At 55.4% G+C, this 13,467-nt stretch overlaps 1 protein-coding gene across 7 annotated transcripts in view; it reads left to right on the forward strand.

The window, feature by feature from the left end:
* Positions 1-13,467, forward strand: part of RAP1GAP2 (RAP1 GTPase activating protein 2) — a 52,784-nt gene that overhangs the window by 22,884 nt on the left and 16,433 nt on the right. For 3 of the 7 annotated variants that reach the window (XM_027668807.1, XM_027668808.1, XM_027668811.1), the window contains exons 1-6: positions 52-157; positions 7,665-7,749; positions 11,871-11,906; positions 12,140-12,184; positions 12,722-12,754; positions 12,919-13,128. In XM_027668807.1, the coding sequence (XP_027524608.1) occupies positions 54-157; positions 7,665-7,749; positions 11,871-11,906; positions 12,140-12,184; positions 12,722-12,754; positions 12,919-13,128 (513 nt within the window). In that variant the 5' untranslated portion in view covers positions 52-53. Of the gene's footprint in view, positions 1-51; positions 158-7,664; positions 7,750-11,870; positions 11,907-12,139; positions 12,185-12,721; positions 12,755-12,918; positions 13,129-13,467 lie in introns of those variants that run through there. The other 4 variants (XM_027668809.1, XM_027668812.1, XM_027668810.1 and 1 more) reach the window with 4 other exon arrangements.

Consider the following 13,467-nt stretch of genomic DNA (forward strand, 5'->3'; position numbering starts at 1 on the left):
GGACGCGCCGCCGCCCCCGCCGGTGCCGGGCTCGGTCGGCGGCGGCAGCGGCGATGTCCCGGGCGGGAGACAGGACGCGGTCCCGGCGCGCGGGGGTGCGGGCCGCCGTGGTGCTGATCGGGCTCCTGCACCGCTCCCGGCAGAGCAGCGAGAGAAGGTGACACCGCGGGGAACCGGGGAGCGCTCGGTACCGGGGGCCGCGCGGGGGCTCGGGGCCGGCGGCGGGAGCGGGGATGGAGCTTCTGGGCGGTGGGTGCCGGCGGCGGTACCGGGAGCTGGAAAACAGGCACCGGGATAACCGTGACCCGCTCACGGCGTGCGCTGTGAGCCGGCGGCGGTACCGGGAACCAGACAACGGGAACCGGGAGAGCAGTGACCCGCTCGCGGTGTGCGCTGTGTGCCGGCGGCGGTACCGGGAGCCGGGCACCGGGATGACCGTGACCCGCTCGGGACGCGTGTCCGTGCGTGTGTGCGGGGCTGCCTTCCAGCCTCCACGAGCCGGGTTAGCCCCGACACCGCTGCCGCTGCAGACCCGGCAGGAGCAGCGCGGTCCGCAGGGCTCCCGTGCGGGCAGAACTGCTGTAACTCGGCTCCGCAGCTTTGTCTGCTCCGAGAACAGCTGACAAATGGTTTCATCTTTCATTGCCGAAGCCACGGGCTGTACTTCGTGTTCAACTTTGTGCCGTAGGAAATGGCCTGTTTGCAGTACTGTGCGAGCTGGCATCTGCTCCGCGGGCTCCGCTCCCCCCGCTTTACACGGGAGTTGCTGTTGGCATCAGAGATTGACCCCGTGCTGATCTGTGCGGGCTGCCCCGGGCAGGGAGTTCTCTCCTCCAGGACTCTGGTGCTCTGGCAACTTCAGTGTTAAACATAGCCAGAAATATATATCCAAACTTCACAGTGTGTGTACCTCTGGTCTGGGGTGAAAGCGATGTGGGCACTCCTGCAGACTGAGGGGGTTTTTTGTTTGTTTCTTTTTTTCTTGGTTCGATTTGTGAGGTTATACCAAACCCATATGAATGAAGAATCAATTATTTAGAATCTTTATTGTAAAGTATCCTCCCACTCCCTAATCTATGAACATGAAAAATGAGAGTAAGGCAGTGGGGAAGGAAGCTTTTTGTCCATCCCTAGTTGTGGGTTGCAGGTCCGTACCCCATTTTTCAGTGCTTCTGCCGTAGGGACTTTGCCTTGGACAGCTGGTGCCCTTGAGAGCAGAGTTTCAATGATGCCTTAATGACTGAACAGTGGCCTTTCCAGGGAGTTCACGTGTCACTGTTGTTGTTTTGGGATATTTTCCTCTCCCTTGCTGGGGTTTTAGGTAGATCATCAAAACTGACTGCCCTGAGTGAGCAGCAGTGATGGATTATCACCTAAGATGAGCCATGGCTGGGATCCCTGTACCTCACGCCCTCACAGGCTGGGACATGGGATGTGGGGACTGCACTGGGGCTCACTGTTGGGCTTGACCATTCCTGTCCTTGCTGTTGCCCCTTTGGGTTTTGTCTTGCTTAGCCCAGGCCCACCCCTGCCATAGTTCTGTCCATGCACCATGGGCTCTGGCTATGGACCAGCAAGTTTTGGACAGAGGGGCTGGCTGGTTGTGGGGACAGCCTGCAGTCTTTTCTCCCACTTTCATGTGCTGTGTATTTGGATTGTCAGAGTGCCCGGGAGGTGTGTGCTGCCAGAAGGGTCCAAATGCTCCTCTGGATGTTGTCCCCACTGAAACCTGTTGGCCATCCTGCGTTTGCCTTGAGACCGGTGACTGCTTTACCAGTCGCATCAAGAAAGACTTTCCCAGAGTTGTCTTTCCCCCAGGTACCAGGTTTCTATGAATGAGCTAAGCATGACACTGGAGGGCTGAGAAAAAACCTCGCTCTGAACTCGCACAGGAATCTGCCTCATGATGTGCAAGTCTGGTTTTTATTTTTATGTTTTTCCCAGCATCATATTGTGCACAAACTGTCTCAGTGCAGTTCTTGCTGCGGGGTTTACTGAGTACAGCAAGAATCACACAGACATCTCAAGGGGAGAACAGGACCCTGAGGAGGTTTTTTCCTGTCTGCTGTGGACTGAGGAACCTCCATGGGAGTGATTGCAAGAATTCAAGCAGTGCTTTACGGTGGTTGCTTCATCTTATGCAAGCTGCCAGGGCCATCAAAGTGACATAATCTGCAGGAAAAGGGAAGGACTGCTAGCGGCATCGTCAAAAGGGACTCAGTTCCTCCACCTGCTCCTATTTGCTTTTTTTTCCTCCTACATTTGGTCTTTGTTCTGCATTTGCAATTGAATTTTGCTTTCCACGAGCCATATGCAAGCCTGGCAGGATCAGTGGCAGCTGCAGAGTCCCTGGTGGCCCATGTCCCTTTCTTGTTAGCAACCCAGCAAAGTGCAGCTCAACACACCACCTTCGCCAGGCTCCCCTCACAGACCTGGGTGGTGCTTACCTGCCCCTTCACCTGCAATCTGCCACCTATGCCTGCCCTGCTGAGGGGAGGGGAGCAGCACGGAGCCCTGGGGGGGGGGGGACTGCTCTGGGCTCCTCCTGGCTCCTGTTCTGCTCTGGAAAGCTGGAATTTGGACTGTATTTATATCTAAACGAATTTTCCTGAATGTCTTATGTGCAAGTGAGGTGACGCAATGGTGGCTGTCCTCTCGTGGAGTAAAGCTGGTGGGTGGGTGCCTCGGTGTGGAGCACCCCTCCATTCACAGTCTCCCCTTTCCCTTTGGCACCAGTGCCATGGTGCTCAGGGATGCAGGTTTCTGGGAGCTGTTCTCTGCAATTTGCAAATTATTGAATCAGCTCGGAAACGGCTGCCCGAGGCTCCTGGCTCGGGTTTGGCAGGAATAGGATCAGACGAGCCTTCTGGTCTGAAAACGTCTGCATGTGCCTTGGCTGATTTACTCAGATCTGCAGGAAATCTCCACTTTCTCTGCTTCTGCAAGGGAAAGCAGGCAGCACATTTTGTAAAAGATAAAAACTTGTTCCTACCATTACTTGCATATCAAACCTTACTGTCCTGGCTTGGCCCAGTGAGAAGTCCTTGGCCAGTTGGAAAGATTCCAGTGGCTGTAGAGGTGCAGACAAAGCAGGAGTCAGCTCCTCACCATCCCCCCAAGCAGAACGGGCAACACATGGTGCAGCAGGGACCCCACATCCAGTGTGGGCAGGGGACCCCCATGGCCAGCAGAGGCAGCTGGGACCCCCATGGCCAGTGCAGGCCACAGGGATCCACTGCCTGCACAAGGGTGGGACGCTCGGAACTGTTCAACAATGTTTGTTCTCTGTTCAGGGGTAATTAAAGCCAACCTCATTGGCAGTCAAATACCCCCTTGCTCCAAGCCTGGCTGTGGTCCCGCTCGGGGAAGGTGCACTGGGGATGCTGTGTGTGTGCAGGTGCAGGCTGGCAGTTTGCAAATATGTGGTTCATTGCAAGAAATGTAGACCAGAAAATGCTGCAGGCTTTTTTTTTTGTTTGTTTTTTTGGTTTTTTTTTTGCTGACTCTGAGGCTTCTATATGAGAAGGTAACGCTGCAGGGCCATCCCGAGCCAGGACATAACAAGGTAAATCAGTTTTTAGGGAAGATGCTCCATGGCAGGGGCTCTGCCCAGTGCTCTGCCCAGTGCTCAGCACTGGCTGCTCGGGCAGGAGCCCAGCTGTTGGGGGGCTCTGGAGCCGGGGTCTGGGGGGGTTCTGGAGCCTTGGGGCTGTCTGACTTTGGTGGAAGCCTGCAGCAGTGTGTGTCCTCTACTGACGTCCTCCCTGGGATGAGTGATGATGCAGCGAGATCTTGCTTGCTTGGCATCCCGGGATTGGGTGGAGAGCTGCTCAAAGTCAGGGCAAGGTGCTTTGTTCAGGCACTCACTGCAGATTTCCAGGTGTAAACCCTCATCAAGGTGCCCTTGTCTGTGTTGCAAAAAATCCACGGTTTTGGTTGGATTTTTTTTTGCAATTTGTGAGCAGATGCCAAGGGTTCCTGGCCACTGCTGCTCTGCCTGGGGTATCAGCAGGTGCTTGTGTCCTGGGGTCAGTCCCAGCCGTGTGGGGGATGGAGAGGAGCCCTCGCAGAGGGAGGGTGAGCAGCCTACTCCCCACTCCCACTGCCTGCTGCGGGCAGGGCTGAGCTCAGGTAGGGGGAGGATGGAAAACAATATGGAAGCATGGTCCCCTCTGAAAACTTAAGAGACTGGGAATGGAATATTAAATAAACTAAAAAGGAAGCAGCTGGCAAGGTAATGCCCATCAAGGATAAAAAATGATGAGTCCAGAAATAGAGGCTGTTAATTTACAGGACAGTCATTGCTGACCTTCTCAAGGATGCAACATCTGACAGGCGGAACTTGTTGCTGCAGGAGTTTGGCACTTCCTTAGGCCAGGTTTGATGTGTGGAATTAAGCGTAGGCTTAAGGGTAACCTGGGCTGCTCCTGTCTCATTTACACAGTGTGACAGAGGTAGAGCCAACTGTTTGCTGTGGAGCACTTCACCGTGTCAGGTAATACACTGACATCTCCCCTTCCCGTGTGTGATTTATATGAACATACAGGGTCAGTTTAGAGCCCATCTGGGAAATCAGATGGTCAAAATGAGAAGGTGGGATGCATTAGGAGTTTTTCATTAGGATTTGGGCTGAGAGAGGGGGAGGGAAGTGTGCACTTGGAGTCAGGGTCTGGCTGGGAACACTTTAGGGGTTCAGGAAGCCCTGGCTCTGTGCTCAACAGAACTTTTTAATCAGAATTTCAGTATGTCAGTGGGGTTTACCCAATTTAGGATATGAGTTTAAAGGTACTTTTGGGATGTGATCAGGGACACTCTAAAGAGAAAGACCTCACCTACCCTCACTCTGCTAGGAGCTTGCCAATGCCTATGCATTCAAAATGGGGTGAAAAATCCCCATTTTCTCCCACTTTGGGAGGAGCCAGGGGAGCAGCCCTGGCCTGGTGGGCTCTGCCTCCCTGGGAGCTGGCAACAGCTGGGTCCTGGATGGGACCATGCCAGGATGGCAGAGCTGATCTCAGTCTCCGTTAGGAAACCCTGCAGTCAGCCCTGCATAACTGCATTAAGGTATTTCCTTAATTAGATTTACTAAGTATGCAGGATTCTAATTCTTTCTTTTCCTTCTCTCTTAATTTGCCTAATGAGAAAAACAAAGAAATAAAATTACTAAAGCGATGCCTGTGCTTCCTTCTGGAGATTGGTGTCCAGCCATGCAGCTCTGGAGGCTGCTCTCACCCGTCCTGTGCACTGGTGCCTGGCTGTGGCCATGGCCAGGGTGGGTGCAGGGGCACTGGGGGCAGGCAGAGCTGCCTGCTGGGCACCAGGTGCCCCCGTGGGGAGCAAGCACAGCGCTGTGACCTTTGGTTGTGTTGTCGTGGTCTCCTGTGGTGCCAGGGAGAGGTGAGTGCAGGGTGAGCTGCACGGCATCCCCAGCCCTGGTCTCTGCTGGCAGGGGCACCCGTGACCTTTGCTGTATTTTGGGCTCTGCAGAGACTTGTACTCTCAGTGCCAGCTGGGCACTGTGTCTCAGTGTGGGGCTGAGAGCCCCTGCTGGCTCTGGGGTCATTTCAGGGGGATCCTTGGATTGTAGCCTGGTGTACAGACAAAGACATCCTAATCTTCCTCATGATTCATTTATCATTCCGTGAGGGTAATCTGTTTGGGAAATGGGCCGCTAGCCCTTGACCCCGGTGCTGGTGGCAGATTGAATCACTGGCATCCGTGGTTGGACTTCAACATAACAGATTCCCAATGTGGAGGCCAGTTCCAAGTGGTGGTTGGGGATGGGCTTGTTTTGCTCTCCCAGAACTGTAGGAGCAGTTCCAGCAGTTTGGCCCCAAAGAAGCAGCCAGCATGTGACAGAGGAACGTGTTGTTAAGTTGGGTGATTTTATAATACTTAGAATACGATGCTATGGCAACCCACTACAAATCCCAGATCAAATCAAATTATTTGTGCACATCCCTATAACTTTAATCTTTGCAAAGTCGTATCCATTTTATGCCTTTGAGGCCGCTGTGCAGCTGAGTGCAATCAGGCAGAGCTCAGGGTTCAAAGCAAGGAGAGCAGAGGATGAGTGGTTTGCTCCAGATCAGGCTGTGCTTTAGTGTCCTAGAAAGTCAAAGAGCAAACAGGGAAAATCTGTCATCCTCGGCATTTTTCAGCAGTGGAGTCATGGTGAGATTGAGGAGAGCAGAGAGGGAAGGAACTAGATAAACAGTATGGGTGGGCAGGAGATGAATTCTGCTATTGCCCCACATTGCTTCAATTTATTTCTTGCATGGAAAAATTGGAAGATGCCAAGAGCTCAAAGGAGGTGTAACAATGTAAATTTAACCTGCTCTGAGACAAAAAAAAAAGAAAGAATATGTATTTTGGTTTAATATAATGTGAAACATCAGTCCTTGGTCTGGATTCACGTTTGGACACGGCCTGATGAGTGTTTCTCTCAGGTGCTCTGGCTGTGGCTGCAGTGCTGGCACAGCCCAAGTGGTGCCTCAGCCCCCGGTGCCTTGTGACTCTGAGGGGCACAGTGTTGCTGGTCCCACTCTGCCTTCCCAGCATCCCCACTGCCTCCCTGCTTCATCCCCACTTCACCCCCTCAGCATCTCCCGCCTTCTCTGTGACGCAGGGCCCTGCCAAGGAGGGGCTGCAGCCACCCGAGCCTCCCCCATGACCGGCAGGTGATTGTCCCCTGCTGTCACAGGTGCTGGGACCTGGGAGGAGAGGACAGTGTGAGTGGGAGGGCAGGGCCCAGGATGGTGGGGCTGGCAGTGAGGGCCAGTGTTTCCAGAGGTCAGGTGTGCACCCTCTGGCAGGAGCTACGTGTTTTGGAGAGGGCCCCGGCGGGCACCAGTGCCTGCTGCTGTGCACACTGTGCTGTGCGGAGCCATCCCGGGGCGGGCTGCCATGGGAACCAAACCTCGTTATGGCGAGATAAACAGTTGGACATTTTGGCCCGGTTTCTGCAGGACTAACCTGGCAGGGACGAGAGGAAACTAAATTAAATCTCAGATTTTCTGACTCCCCGAGGAGCATCTGGCAGTGCTGCTGTGTGATGGCGTGGCTGCCTGCCCGGGAACCATTGGGTGAGAGGGGTGGGAATTTTGTTGAGTGGAGGGTTGAGGCCATGCCTTTCTGAGGTTTGGGGGGTTTTTGTGCATGGCACGGGGTCTGCTCCCTGCTTCCCTGGGATCTCGCATCTTCACGATGCTTCTGCTGCCTCCAAATACAGTGCCTGTGCCAGGTGCCCTGTTGTCAAAGGGTGCCTCCAAACCCATGTTGCGGTGTCCCTGGGTGTCACTGAGCTGAGAGCCTTCTCTGCTGCCAGAAGGCTGCTAAGCTGCAGGTCCTGCCCTGGTAGGGAAGGTGCTGGAGGGAGGGAAGCCGTGGGCATGGGCTGTCATAGGAACCCAGCCCTGCTGTCCCTGTGCCACCAGCACCACACCAAGGGGCAGCGAGGGCTCACAGCCTGCCCTGGGCATGGGGCTTTTGTGGTTACTTTTATCGCTTTCTAACACCATCTGTTGGGTTTTTTCTCAGATTCCAGATATTACTGTACAGGCAGCCACATGCCATGGCTTTGCCAAGGGAGATAACCCTTATCTCCTGCCTTGCATGCTGGCTCGGGCAGGGGAGAGCTGACACGCCTGTGTTTGGTTTTCCAGGAAGCAGGAGCTGCTGAACAGCACGGATGTGACCGTCCCGGAGCGGCCCCTGTCACCCCCCCTCACCGCCCCCCCGACCATGAAGGTGAGTGCAGGGGCACCGCGGTGCCGGGCCGTGGGCGCGCGGTCCAGCCGAGGCGCCGGTTTTGGAAAGCCAGGCTGGTGAGGAACGGCACTTCCAACGCAGCAGCTGTACGGATCAGGGCTGTTCCCGCAGGAGCAGCAGTAGGTGGTTTCTGGAATTCAGCCGGCAGCCTGTTCCGACACCATCCATCCCTCCATCCACGGCGGCAGGGCCTGTGTGCCAGCGGCCCATCCTGCGCCGCCGCTCACGTTATGCAATCGTGAGCAGTGATGACGAGCAGGGTGCTGAGTTCCAGTGCTGTTTTCCTTCCAGTAACCCTCCCCAAGCACTGCGGTGGGTGGTTCTGTGCCAGCACGAGGCAGACGGTGCATCCCTGGCCGGTGGGCACTGCTGCAGGGGCCAACCCACCACTCCTTCCTGCCAGGGACCACTTGGCCACTGCTAAGCTGTGCCAGGCATAGGGAACTCCAGAGGTGCCAAACAGAAATAAAGCCATGTGTTTTCCAGGCTGGAAGTTGTCTGTGGGCCTCTGGGTTTGTTTGTGTGCCTCCTTGTTTGGAGGTTCCCAGTGCCCCTGATGCCACTTTGGTCTCGCTGGCATTGGTTTGAGGCAGGCAGAGGGTGGGACGTATCTGCTGATATTTAACAGATGGACCTCAAGGTGCCTGGGACAGGAGATGTCAGGGATCAAGGAGCCATCAGCCTGATGAAGGGAAAGCTGAGGTGACTGTGGCTGGGAGGCAGAGACCTGGTTCTCAGGAGTCAGTTGGGTTCTCTGGTGGCAGCCAGTGCGGAGGATGCGGGTGGTCACTTGGCCCTGGCATAGCTGAGCCTGCCATGAGATGCTGCACAGCATGAATGCATCGAGTCGAAGTCCTTGGTTCTCATCCTGCTCTGCCCTGCTCTTGGTAGACTCAGAGGTGCTTCCCAGAGATCTGTGCAAGGCTTAGTGTCCCAGAGAGGGATGGGGGTAGGCATGGGTGTTGGGACAGGAGCAAGTCACTGGCAGCTGAGACTGCCTGTGCTTTGTCAGAGCCATGCAGGCATTCTGGCCAAAGAGGCTTGTTCTGCCTCCTCCCTGGTGCTGCTGGGATGGGAAGGTCCTGTTGGTGCTGGTGCCTATTCTGCAGCTCCTGAGCCAGCAGCTTGGGTTGTCCTGCACTGACTCTGAGAGGATTTACGTCTGGGATTCATTCAGCTCCTTTAGGAGGGCTGTGGCTTTTTTGTGCATACAGATTTCCAGGCAGAGAGGGATTTTCTGTCTCTTGCCCAGTGCCCGGTTTCTCCTGCCACTCTCCCAGGAGAGTGCCCACCTGAGGGGCACAGTGCATCTTGCCACAGGGCCATGAGTCCCTCCATGGGGCCGTGCATCCCCGTCGTGGGGCTTTGCATTGCATCCCAGCGGGCACCTGCCCGTCCTCTGCAAACCCTCACTGCTTCCTGCCCAACCTGTTCCGGGCACTTTGCCTCCCAGGGGAGCCACCCTTTGAAATAACAAGGCAGCCGTGCCGCTGTGCCTCTGGCTTGGGGAAACATTAACGAGGGGAGGTGTGGGGCCGGGCGGGGATGGCCGGGCTCGGCCGCTCTTGCCGGGTGCCTGTGAGGAAGCCTTGCCGCGGCAGCAGCCGTGGCTGCGCAGCCGATGCAGGCGGGGGCTGATGCCGAGAAGGTAATGGGTATAATGGATTTCTTCCCGGGTTGCTGGTGAGTGCTGCGACGTGTGGAGGGGAGTGCTGGGGAGGAGGACTGGCACAGCTCTGCTCTGCCCTCCATCCATGGCAGCTCCCGCCTGGTGCAGGGTTATTCTGGGTGTCATTTTGTTTGTAAACCTCAGAAGCAGGCACTTACTGGTCACTGCCAGTGCCAGAAGTTGCCAGCTGCAACTTCTCCAAGTGCTCCTTGTTCATAGGGGTATGCCACTAAACTCACGACCCAGGACAAAATTTGTCTGGTGAAGGTGGCAGGGCAGTGCTGCCTGCTCTGGGCTGCCCTTGGTGTCATTGCAGACACCAGTGCAGGTTCAGTTCGGAGCAAAAGCCCAGCACAGTGAGTGCAGAGTCCCTTCTGCTGGCTGCACCCTCGGTGGGTGACGTGGCTTCTTGCCGGTGCCACAAAGGTGTCATTGTACACACACTGTAATTACCAAAATGTTTGTGGCCTGGTAAGGCTGGCTCTGAGTATGCACAATGCCCTGAAGGACGCAGGCTGCTGCATGCTTTGTTCAGTCCATGTGGGCATTTTCTGCAGGACTGTAGCAGGTGGATCTGGTCTGGCTACCTGAAACTACCCAAATTGACTCAAAGAACATTTATACTTGGAGATAAAGGAAATCCAAACCAAGTTCAAACTAAGGAAAAGCCTTTTTAAAGAGTGTCCAGCTGTGGGCACAGAGCTGTCTGAGACAAGGTTCTTTTTAACTCCTGCAGGAGTGGTAGGTAAGGGTGGGCTTAGTCTAAAGCTGGAAACACGGCCAGGGCTGTGTCTGAGCCATGGCTGCCCCACCTGTGCTGGCAGCTGTAGGCTGCTCCTGCTTTAAATTTGACCTTTGCTCACTGCAATTATTGAAGGAAAATCTCTCTCAGGTTTTCCTTTGGCCTTTGATTTTCACTTCTTCATCTCCTCCCCTGTTTTTTTCTTCTTTTCTTTTGTGTGTTTTGAGAAATTCAGTCTATTCTATGAGCTCACTAAGAATCACTCCCCAGGCCTTTCCCCTTTTTACCATGATCCCTTCTGCCCCAAATCCCACAGCCCTCTCCTGCAAACTGTTTCTGACAGCTGGTAGCATGGGAGCTGCTGATCCTGCTTTCTGCTCTCCACCCAGACTGGCAGTGTCTGCCATGGCCCAGCCTCTCCTCAGCTGTGTGAGCCAGGATCACTGCACCTGGAACAGGGCAGAAGGCCAGGAGTAAACGTGGGTTAGAGTGGAGAGGGGGTGAGAGGAGAGATGGAGCTGCTGTGTCGCACCTCCAGAAAAGCCACTTACTGGTTTACTGGGAGTGCCACAACATTTACAGCCATAGTTTGACTGGGTAATTTATTTGTATGTACCTGAGAGCAGGCAAAGCTGGGCAAGGGATCAGGATTGTCCAGCTGAGGTTCAGCTGTGCTGAAGGGGTGGCCCTGGAGCAGCTTCTCATCGCTCTGGCTGCCACCAGGACCAGGGCCCCACTGGGAAGCACAGGTAGATCAGGGTGGGAAAGGGGTACTTCACCAAGGGGGAGCATGGCTGAGTGACTGGCATGGTCTCGGCACCTCTCGTGGAGAGGCGATGATGGGCTGTCTGAGCTCTGGTTGGGTTCTTGTCCCTGGCCCCCCTCACCCAAGGCTCGGGGCCGTGTGCCCCGTGTGTGCGGTGGCTGCGGGTCCTCCCCCGGCACTGGCCAGGCAGGGCGGCCACAGCCCTCGAGCTAGGCAGCAGGATGGGCTGACTGTGGGACTGGTGCTCTGCAGAGGGCACACAGGGTTTCTAATTGGAGTCAGGCTCACTAATCTCTTTAGTTCGTTTGGCAAGTGGCAAGTGGGGATTAACCCTGCACTGGCCAGCCCAGCGCCACGGGCAGCGGCTTCGCTAACGCTGCTGTGATTAGGAAAAGAAATTACTCCAGACCACTGACCAAATCATGCACACGGCTGGGGAGTTGTGGGGGCTGAGGGCTGCTGGCGAAGGGAGCTCCAGCAGTGATGCTGATCTCTGAGTTGGTCTGGACAGAGCTCCGAGGGTCACAGCTGCCCACTCGTGCATGGGGAGCAGGACAAGTGCCACGGCCTCACTCAGCCCCTCTTCCCAGGCTTCTCTGGAAATGGAATGTGGAACAGGAGCCATTGGGTAGTCAGGGAGCTGCTAGCCCTCACTGATCCATGTGCTGCCCACAGTGGTGAGGGGGGCACTTGGTGTGGGGTGCCTGCAGGCCCCAACTCTGCTCAGCAGCAGGACTGGATGGGGTGTCTTGAGGGGACACTCCCTCAGTTATGGATAGAGTCTCTTCCCATTTCTGCTGAGGGCCAGAGCCAGGGTGCCCAGTCTGGGATGGGGATCCAATGTCCCTGCTGTGATGTGGCTTGGGCTGGCTTGCCTTGTGTCCACTTTCATCAAAAAAGAGATTTCCTTCTTTTCTTTTCAGTCGGCAGAATTCTTCGAAATGCTGGAAAAAATGCAGGTGAGCAGCAGTGTGCATGCCAGTAATAGCAGGATATTCCCCTCAGCAGAGCCCATGAGGGCAGAGGCCCCACAGCACCTCCTACATTACTGTGCTGGGAAGCTCATCCTGAGCACAGGCTCACTTGGTTGGAGCTATCCCCATGTATCAAAATACCCTCATGTTGGTGGGCCAACCACCTGTGTTGCTGAAAACATCTTAATTATTTGATCCATTCATTTTGTTCCAAACAGGCACCAAAACTGGAAGAACAGAGGTCTGGAAGCCAGAAACACAAGGTTGGTTGATTTTTGTTTCTTGTGGGGATCTCTTTGTGTGTCCCCCCACCCATCTCAGAGGTTTAATGTGATCATCAAAGACAGTCACTCAAAGGGCTGGAAAGGATTTAGATGTTATCTGAAAATAAGACACTGATTGAATTGCAAAGATGGGAATTCAGTGCCTGTAAATCCCTAATCCAGCTTTATGTCCAGGCTGGTGCATTTCAGTGTGGAGCTGTGTAAAAGGGTTGGAAGTTGCACCATTAGTGGAACCCCCTTCAGACACCCTTACCCTGCATTGCTGCCTTCCTGTAGACCCTGGAGGGGCCCCCCTGGGCAGCACAGTGGCACCACTGCAGGGCTCACCCCCCTTGCTGTGGCCTCACCTGACAGGAGCATCGCTCTCCATTAGCACCTGGTGCAGGGCATGGGCTGGGAGGGACCAGGGCAGCGGGTGCTGGAGGTGCTCCCCAGGTTGTGTGTGCAAGGCTGGGGCGAGGAGATGGCTGGTGGGAAACACATGGTCATAGATGGTGTTTTGGTTCCTTTTTCCAGGAAGACTACATCCCGTACCCCAGCATTGATGAGGTGGGTGCACTGAACCACCCTGAGCGCCTTCTGGGCCGGACTCGTTCCCCTGGTACCAGGACTTGGGTCTGCTGCAGGAGGGGGCAGAACATGGGGCAATGAGCTCTGCACCCCACATCCACACCCCTGTCCTGCCTGACCCCTCGTGGCACATGTCTCTCCAGATCCTAGAGAAGGGCAGTCCATACCCATTGATCATCTTGCCCCAGTTTGGGGGGTACTGGATCGAAGACCCAGAAAACCTTGGCACACCCACCTCATCTGACAGCAGCATCTGCGAGGAGGAGGAGGAGAACCTCAGCCCCAGCACCTATGGCTACAAACTGGAGTGCAAGGGAGAGGCCAGAGCCTACCGCAAGCATTTCCTGGGGAAGGTGGGTGCCCCCATCCCTCGGGGCTGAAAATGGCACACCCTTGCCCAAGACAAAGTCTCCAGTTGTGAACAAAATGGGTAAATTTTGCAACTTCCTCCTTTGCAAGGAGTGAAAGCACCAGCGGGTTCCCAGCATGACAGTGATGGCCACACACAGAGCCTTCACCCCTGGCCCCACAGCCACAGGGATCCCACAGGGATCCCAGGACACCAGGCTCTGAGCCTCCTGTCTGTGGGGACCCTGGGCTTGACCAGATGCACAGATCCAGCATGGCAGCCCCTGTGCTCTTGCTCACAGTCCTGTAATCCTCTTTGGCCCTCTGGACACACCAAGAGCAGG

This window comes from Corapipo altera, unplaced genomic scaffold (genome assembly GCF_003945725.1).
Source record: "Corapipo altera isolate COAL_440 unplaced genomic scaffold, ASM394572v1 302, whole genome shotgun sequence".
NCBI classification, from domain to species: Eukaryota; Metazoa; Chordata; class Aves; order Passeriformes; family Pipridae; genus Corapipo; species Corapipo altera.